Source organism: Bactrocera latifrons, unplaced genomic scaffold (assembly GCF_001853355.1).
Source record: "Bactrocera latifrons isolate USDA-ARS-PBARC rearing strain unplaced genomic scaffold, ASM185335v1 scaffold_95, whole genome shotgun sequence".
NCBI lineage: Eukaryota > Metazoa > Arthropoda > Insecta > Diptera > Tephritidae > Bactrocera > Bactrocera latifrons.
In genome coordinates, this window is record NW_017537656.1 from 350,469 (window position 1) to 360,021 (window position 9,553).

Sequence of the window (9,553 nt, forward strand, 5' to 3'; positions counted from 1 at the left end):
ATTGTTTCTGTCTTGACTCAAGTTTCATTGTATTTTGCGGTATACGTTCTATCATCTCTGTTTCGGACAGTTAAAAAGTAGATATAACAATTTTAAGTAACCAGGTTGGTTAGGTTAGGTCGTGGAGTTGATACTCTCGTCAGAGGTAGCGCTGGATATCACACGAACAGATGTGAACGTTAATCTTTTGTGATACCCAAAAACTTTAAAATTGGATCAACACAACTTTATACTCAGAAAAAACACATTGAGCTCACCCTAAATTTATTCAGGCCGTTAATAACAATCCCACCTTTTCCGCAAGGTTCGTCGAAAGTTTGTCACACGAGTTATTTCAGAATCAGGATAGCCAAAGCTGGGCAGTAGCGGAGCAAGTGTTCAGTTGCGTCCACCTCGTCTTCGGTCATACAGCTTTTGCAAAAAGTTAGCGAAATAATATTTAGGGATAATACAACATATGGGATGAGCTTATTGGGCTATGTCCAGCCAGGACACCTACCACGGTGGCGAGATGAACTTTGTCAGAGCAAGTAGCTCAGAGACATCGTTGCGGTTCACTTTAAACCAGTAGAATCTCACAGCAGTACAAGTTTTTGTTTTTGACAATCGGTTCATAGCAGCTGCATAGATCCAAGTTAGCGCGTAAGAGGGCAACGGAATATCGACTCGTTGTCAATCTGGAAAAAAAAGTGGTGTAAATGATCTCTCTCTAACATGCTCTACGGTTTTCTAATTTTTGGCGATACCGCTGGTATGTTGTATATCTAAAGAAGATTAAGAGTAATACGAAAAAAGATTGATACTGTTGCCAATGTGGTCATTGTAAGTAATCCCTTTAGAAAGAAAGTTATTTAGGTGCAATAAGAGCAGCTGCTGTGTTAGGTTACAATCACTTTTTACTTTCGACCCAGCCGAAATCTGTTACTTATTACTTTCTAATACTAAAATGTATGTGCTGGAACCCTGTAGAACTCAAGGAGCTCGTACATTTTATAGGATCTCCACTTTTTCCTTTGGGGATATATCTTATTCAGGATATAAAAAATGTTGAAAGGAAACTGAAAATGAAGCTTGTTTCCTTTAAATGCTTTCGGTGATTGGGACTAGTTCATGTAATCCAAAGCTTGCTAACCAAACTCAAATATATAAATACACGATTCTGAAGTTGAAGACAAAACAAAAAAATCAGGTTGTGTCGCCTCTACCTTTTCATATAATGGGTAATCGAAAAAGTCTTTTCGTTTTTTTTCATAAAATTTCATCTAATGTTTTTTATATTTACAATGAACTTCAATGATCCAAATGTTTACCGTTTTGGTCGACCACTCTTTGCCATTTTTCTGCTGGAGACAATATTCCATCAGTGTAAAACTTTTCTGGTTTCTCGGCAAAAAAAAAAAAAAACTGCGACAAGTAACTTTCTCAGGCTTCTCTTGAAGCAACTTTACTTCATTAAGAGAGTTCTACATTGTCCGAAACAAATTTTAGTTCGATGGTGCAAGTTTAGGGCTTCAATCTCATCAGTTGTTGCCAGCAAAATGTAGAATCAGTCGTTCGACCAGGCTGGAGCAGCTCAAAGTGGAAGAGCTCATACACTTCTTTCCAATCCCACCAAACACTCAGCAGGCATCTATCCTGGCTTTGCGACCGTTTGTTGAGCCTTACCACGCTTGGACCATAATGTTTTTCGCACATTATTGTCGTATTTGATCTACTTTTTGTCTCCTATTACCATTCGCTTCAGAAATGGTTCGATTTCATTTCGTTTCAGCAAAGAAACGCAGATGTTCATTAGGTCCATTCAATTTTTAACAGACAATTCATGTGGTTCTCAAACATCGAGCTCCTTTTGGTACCATTCTTTTTTAAATGGTTCAAAACCACTTTGATTATGATTTGTAAGGGGGTCTTCTACTCTAGAATTTTGAAAAATTCGATTTTTTTTTCATATATTTAAAGTTTAGACCCTTAAGAACATATCCTCCAAAGGATTTTTAAAAATTAAAGTTATTTTAAGAGCTACAGTTACTTTAGTGATGCAGTACCTAGCCCATTAGGTAGGTAGACTCACTTTTTTAAACGCGTTTTTCTCAAAACTACTTTTTTCCACACAGTACCGGCATTAATCAAGTTGTGTACAACCGATTTACTTGAAATTTTGTGTGAACCTTCTTTATATAATCCTTAGTCCTTTGTTTTTGATATTTTAAAAAAATTCAGGAATTAAAAAAAAGCGTAAAAAATTATTTTGGTGTTTGGTGGTCAAAAAACTGCCCAAAATTTGATTTCTAGAGGAGAAATACCCCCTTAAGTTCCTTAGTGATGTCATGGCTGCTTATATGATGGTCCTGATCAATCTTTTCCATAATTTCATCCACATTTTCAATGACAAATCGGCAAGAGCGTAGTGCATCTTTCATATCGAAATTTCCAGAATGGAAGCGAGCGATCCATTTTTGTGCTACACGAATTAAACTCTTTTTTTTTGTAAAATGAAGCTTAAAATCTCACCTTTCCAACACTATATGGTTTGACACAATGTCATGGGCAGTACTGAAGGTATACGATTGCAACGACATCTATTGACAAAATATATTAATGTAATATTGTAATATTTTTAATAAATGATCTATTTTAGCTACCCTTTGCTGGCGTTTTTTTTAGCCTTGGAATGGATAAATCTCCTTTACAACCATTGGAGGTTCCATTATTCAAAAAATATCGTTATTATATTTATAAAACAACAACAATAACACAAGGCAATGAATAATGTTAAAATGATAGATTACAAATCGTTTCAGAAACTAATTGTTTTTTTTCAAATTCTTTACACCTTGAAAAAAGCACAGGTAATTGAAAAATATATTTAAGTTACATAATTCGGAAGGTGCCATAAAAAAGAGCTATATAAAACCAGACAAGCGGAACAAGTGATGTAATCAAGCCAGCTAAGCTTATAAGGCACTTTCAATAAGCAAAAGAATAAAATTAACTGATTTAATCTCTGCAGCGTTTAGGTGTGATACATACGTATATATATATATAATCACATTGTGTTATACTATATATATATGTATATATATATATACAAATATATTTATCAGTAAACACGCTTTACAAAAACTGCAAGTACTCCCAATTGGACGAAAGAAGTGAGGTAGAGGCAGAGCGTTTTACACACGCCACACAAAATATGCTTGTCTCGATAAATGAATACTTATTGAACTTTCACTCTAAGTATGTGTGTGTTTGTAACGGTAATAAATTTTATAAATACTCAAAGTAATAATATTCAAGTCTGCGAATGTGGCAAGGTGTGTCGCACTGCGTTTAACTTTTGTATATAAGCTCTTACATCTTCAGCTTTGAAGACACAATCAAGCCAAACAAACACACAGAACAGCATGAAATTCCTCGTGATCTTCGCTGTCGGTGAGTACCAAACACCTTGGACATCAACATCCTTAAAAAATCCCTGTATCACTTTTTACGTTCTTCCCACAGCACTTGCTTGCGCACACGCCGTGCACTTGCCATACATCGTCTCCAGTCCAAATGATTCCAGTGAGGAGGAGTATCGCGTCATTGTGCCGGTCAAGGGAGAAGCCGACGTGGAATCGGTGAAAGTGAAAGTGCCACGTTTGCTCACTGCTGATGTCAAGCAACAAATTATCAAACAAACTTTAACTGCACGCGGTTATGGGTCAATTTTGTCTCAAGCTACTGGTGCTCCGTTATGATGAGGTGAGCTCGGTCATCTACAAGCATCACTAATACTCTATATCTTTCAAATAAGTGGTGTACAGGTGTTGCCAGCTGTTGTGAGTGACCCAAACAATCCATCGTGTCTGCAGCACTTGTAGCGCCTGTCCTGTCTCTAAGTCCAATTTATTATTCAAACAGATCTTTTAAACCCTTTATCCGTGTAGTTATCAAAACTTCAACTTTTTATGTAAATATTACGACAACTTTTCAAATAAAGATTTTTTAATAAAATATTTTACTAAAATTAGAACAAGAATTATTTTCTTATTGCTCTACAAGAATGTGCCTTAGGATAGAAAATTTGTAGTTCGTATTATGTATTAATTTTATACCTCAGTCGGAATTTCTAGTTTTGTTGATATAGCAGTCAAAACCTACGAATATCGTAGAATAACTTGGAGAATAGCAGTTCAGGCTGCAGTGGTTGATTCCACCAATAGCCACTAGATGTTTGATTCAGTAAAGTTAGTAAAGTTAGCAATAGAAGTTGCAATCAATTAGGCTAAGTCAGGTTATAGAAGAAGTTCGACCATCTTAGCTACAACAGAAAGTACGTTATGCCTTTCGAAATTATTACGAAACTCTAAATACCGAGAAAGCATCTTCAACTTTAGTTAGACTTTAACTGATCGAATATCGACAGATACTATCTCCAATTTTCTTTCCAGGGATTTCTATAAAGCTATGACGAAATTCTTTCGAAAATACTTAGCACTTGGTCAAACATAAAATCAGCCACTTCGTCAAGCTCGCTACGTTTTTTGTGCAACTTTTGGGATCTGGTCGAGAACAAGCTTGCGGCAGTTGCCGGTATTCTCACAGGGAAGCAAAGAGTGTTTCCAAGCTTAGTCATTCTCGTTAGTTTCATCCAGGATACCTTCTCAACTGTTGTTGTAATTATATATCTAGTTATAGGGGTTCAGTTTGAGTGCCCTTCTTTTAGACTGGAGAATACTTAACATAGATTAATATCGGTTATGACGTCTTCATATATGAAAGCAGAGACCTTTAATTTTTAGCTTGCTGGCACTTATCAGACTTTTCATCAGCGGCAGATAAACAAAAGTAATTCTTCTGTTTATAGTGCCCTTCCCAAACGGAACTGGCAGTGGGTTAGGACCAGTTTTACTAAAAGTGGAGTTATAGCTTGCGAGACAGTAGAAAATATTTGCACTTCGAAGATAAAACTAACGCTGACAGAGGAAATGTCTACTTCTTTTCGGTAAACTGGAGCTAAGGCCTAAGAAAGTCAGAGATCCCTGAGATCCCTCCAAATAATTTTGGAAGAATTAATAAAGAATGGAATGATACTAATGCATTCTTTTTTATTGGGGGCTTGTTTAAAGTGGCAGCTTCCAAACCTTGCGCGCAACACTGTGGAGGAATGGTTCACCTTCCCACATTATCTTGCCTTCAAACGGATGTTTTTTAGCCTAGGAACGGATGTCGTGAGCTGCTTGAGCCATATGGAAAAGCATCGTTTCTGGCCACTGCCAAGTGAATGGCATTTCCGTGAACATTTACACATGACTCCATCCGCCAATAAGAAAGAACGCGATATGCATTTTCCACTGAGTGGTAATATCTAGTGGGAAAATACATAATAAAGTTATTAAATTGAAAAATTGTGTCACAAACACGATCACAATAAAATATATACCATTATCCACCCCTGGTATTTTTATTCCTTTACTTTTTGCAATTTTTCCATGTATTTCTTGTTATTGTTTGTTGACATCCTTATAGCTGTCGTCTACCAACATTTCTCTACAAAAGTTCGCGCGCGTGCAAAAAATTCGCACCAAATGGTATGACACAGCTGTGTCTTTTGACAATACTGTTATGTGGCAAGTAGCTTATACGTCACGTAGCACCGTAGTGGCTGCCATGCATAGCGCTGCTGTTTTCGTGCGAAAAGCGAAAATAGTTGTGCAAAAATATTTCTATGTTGACAGTGAGAAAAGCTTTTGCTGCTGAGCAGATGTGATTTGAATAGATTCGAGCCATGACGAGTTCAGGTTTCTGTGTGATTGAGGGGGAATTTTTCTGAAGCTTTCGGTTACAAAAAAAAAATTAATCATAAAGTGAAATAATATATATTAACGAGATCGGGTTTCAAAAAACAAAAAAAATGAATTGAAGAAGTCAGCTCAAGAGACTACGGCCAACCATTCAGTGAGTCTCAGTCTCGTATGCAGCAAAGGAAGGCAACTTATTGCTGACTCAGGCAGAACAATAAATCTTCCGCAGTACCTTCAGATCAGATGTTGTCATCGTCCATGCCTCTGCCCCATATGACAGGACGAGAATAACGAGGGACTTATAGAGTTTGGTCTTTGTTCGGCATGAGAGGACATTTCAATTGCCTATTCACTCCGAAGTAGTAGTACCTCTTGGCAAGAGTTATTCTGCTTTGGATTTAGAGGCTGTCATTGTTGTTGGTCTTAATACTGGCTCTAAGATAGACGAAATTATCTATGAATTTTATTGGGACTCGTAAGCGAAATGTATAGAAGTGCTTGAGAAAGGCTTGTCGAAATTCTCCAAAGATCTTTGTCTTACCAAGATCTGCAGCTGTAACTGGCTTGGACTTTCTTTCTGGAGGCTTTTTCATGTTTCAAATATTGGTGTTACTCGTAAATTCTTCGGAATTGGAATTAAAATCTCGAATTTGGCTGGGATTTGAGTGTCAAAAATATATATCATTATTCAGTTGTCACTATCCCGCTTCCCTTGGATTTGCCTTTGATCTACATAATATTAAGAACAAACTACCCATGCGTTATTTGTTTAAGTTCTCTTCTCTCAATGTCTCGTTGTCCATGAAAACCTTTTGCTTTAGCATCTAAGTATTGCCTATATAAGACGGTTCTGGAAGGCACTTTTCGAACTACAATAGTTCTAAATTGCTTTAAGATATGTTAGGAAATTAATAAAGATACTTTAAGAGTTGTAAGCTTCAGAGAGCAGAAACCAGACGCAAGGCTTTAAGAAATGGAAAGTAACAGAGCGTCTTCTGCACAAACATAAAAAGTACAAGTCTTGTCAATAAATAAGTCTGAAATCTGTCAATATTTATCTCTATAGAAGCTCAGTTCTCCACGTCCTTCGTTTCTTCAACTACTTCGCTGCTACCAAACTGAACCATTTATTCGACATCAGCTTAGACACCAAAAGTTCCACGACAAGTTATGCCTTTAATGCAACAATGTTCTGCTACATTCTACATATTTTCCAACTGATTCGTTTTCTGCCACAGCTTGTGGCATGTCAAGTCAATGCAATGAAGGATGAAAAATATTTTACCTTTTCGCGTTAACTTTTATTGCATCGTTTTTTGGTTGAATGTGGCTACTTTGGATACATATATGTATATACAAACTTATACAAACAAGTACTTATAAATAATATATTATATAATGTGTGCCACTTTTATTTTGCGCTTTCGTTGACACCGCTCACAAATCGCTTTTCGCAAAGTATTCTGGAATACTTCGTGTGATTGTTGACGTGACACGAAAATCTATATGTTTTTATATATATAGTACATATATATTGCCTTTTTGTATTTGTCTGCTCTATATCACCTGCTTCCACCTAAGCTTTTTCTTCAATCCACTTTGTTGTTGGATGTGCTACGTACTTACAACTCAATTGTGTAACACTTTTATATTGCAAGTGTCTTAAGGAAGACATATTGTGTATTGGCTTTTTTGTAATGGATATTGTTGTTATCTTTGTTGTAGTTATTATTTATTCTCAATGCTTTGTGTGGTGGCCTAATTTTCGTCGTTGATGGCATAAGTGCTGTGATTCTCGGTAGATGTATGTATGTATGTGCTCCAAACCGAAATAAATAAAATATTGAAAATAACGCAGAGCAGAGGAAGAAAGTCAGAGCTTAGAAGTCATTGAGATAAGGAAATTGTGTGAGATTTTTTTTTACTATTGAAGCAAACACAGTTATTGGCATTGAAATGGGTACATATTCATTTTGACACAAGCGCGGTCATCAATATATTTTAATTTTTCGACAACTGCTTGCAATGTGACTATTTTACTATTTCTGATTGTGACCACTTTGGATTCTTTTAAAAATGAGAAAGATGTGCCATAAATAATTTTCAATACTTTTGTTCGAACGACCCGACCTATAGTTAAATAACCCGATTTAAATGTATAGTCTAAAAATTGTTTTTTAGAAAATGTCTGCGTTGAAAAACTGCTCAGAGGTACATTTTATATGCCCTCGTCGTTAAAAATTATATATGACGAATATTTGGGTTTCTCTTTTGAACTTTTCAAAGACCATCTCTGAACAAAAATGTACTTTTTTGCTTTGACCATTCAATTTAAGATATAATTTTAGCCAATTGTATTGACATAGAAACCTATTAAGTGAATTCATCGCGAGGCTGCAATCTGGGCTATAAACCAAAGTAGTACAAACTACAAAAATATATCTCTGTGCCCCCGATAAATATCTCGTTCTTCTTCTTTAACTTTTGCCTTGCAACCGCGAAGCGATCTGGGTCGAGAACACAAAACTTCCTTTTCTATGCAGACAAGTCACTATGCACTTGCCCCTCTAATGGGTGTGCTGACGCTCTTGCTTCCCACTCTTCTTCGTACCAGCGATTCGTTTGACTTTTCCGAAAATCAATGGTTTCGTTTGCAGCAGTACGTAGGGAGCTTGAAATGCCGTCCCACAGTTCCCTTATACCGAGCCTACGACTGCTGAAGACTTCTTAAATATATCTTGCCTGTTTCCAATTCCATGACCACCACTGTACAAGTATAATTGCATACACTTCTTTCTCATATAATCCCTGCGTGCTTACAAGGAGCGCACCAAAATTATCAGCTGTTGCGTAATACTGCTGAAAAGCCGATTTATATTGCTTAACTGTCATTCAAACGTTCGTTCGCGCTTTTGTGTCAATTGCTTTTGTTATTACCACTGTGATTACTTTGCCTTACAGATACCCAAGTCATAAAGCTGTCTGCAGCGCTTTTTTATAGCTTTCACAGGCTTTATATGCATAAACTTTTAAATTTTTATTGAAAGTGAGGAGGATAGATTTGAAAAACAAATTGAAATATGAGAATATTGCATTTTTGAGTTTCGAAGAATGAAATATATTTTTTTGCGCAAGATGTTGCTCAACACAGTTCTCATAATAATGCGGGCCAGCAATTGTCCATCTGGTATTACAGCTCATTCATCAGATTTTTTACTGTAATTCATGTAGCAGCAATATTTTGTCTTTAAAACTTTTACACAACAAAGGTAAGAGAGCAAAATAAGCAAAATAATAAAAGAGCCAAAGCTTCTAATATATTTCCACTCATTCTCACCAATCAAACACCATATTCGTGCCTCTGCATATTTTACCAGCCTGTATTCCTTTTCCTTTTCGCTTGCGTCTCGCTCTACTCAAGCATGAAACCCATATTGGTATCGCGTTACTACAACACCAGCGTTCTTCTCCACACACCTACTTTGCCTTTGCCGCGCTCTCGTCGCTCGTCCAGCAGCGGCTCGCTTGTAAATGGCTTCATCAATTGCGCTCCGCCATAAATTAGGCTAATCCATTGATGAATGTGTTTTTCGGCGGCCGTCAAGCTGGCTGTCTCACGCTGCCGCCAACAGTTAACTGTATACTGTTGTTGCTGCTTTTTGATATTTGTTGCAAATTTAAGTTATTGCCGCTATTAAACGCATTGTTGGTGTTGAAAAATTGCCCCGTTAGGATTTAGCGAGTGTTTTTTTGTGCCATTTCTGTAT

At 36.7% G+C, this 9,553-nt stretch overlaps 1 protein-coding gene across 1 annotated transcript; it reads left to right on the plus strand.

The window, feature by feature from the left end:
- Positions 1-3,315: 3,315 nt before the first annotated feature.
- On the plus strand, positions 3,316-4,009 carry LOC108977750. The gene is made up of 2 exons (XM_018947610.1): positions 3,316-3,432; positions 3,505-4,009. Exons 1-2 carry the CDS (start codon positions 3,405-3,407, stop codon positions 3,738-3,740), a joined length of 264 nt encoding a protein of 87 aa, XP_018803155.1. The 5' UTR covers positions 3,316-3,404; the 3' UTR covers positions 3,741-4,009.
- The last annotated feature ends 5,544 nt before the right edge of the window (positions 4,010-9,553 follow it).

What these genes read in the sequence shown, in the direction of transcription:
- LOC108977750 (XM_018947610.1), top strand. Translation starts at nt 3,405, where the DNA reads ATGAAATTCCTCGTGATCTTCGCTGTCG. An exon ending in CCTCGTGATCTTCGCTGTCG is followed by an intron (nt 3,433 to 3,504) that starts GTGAGTACCAAA and finishes TTCTTCCCACAG; the next exon opens with CACTTGCTTGCGCACACGCC.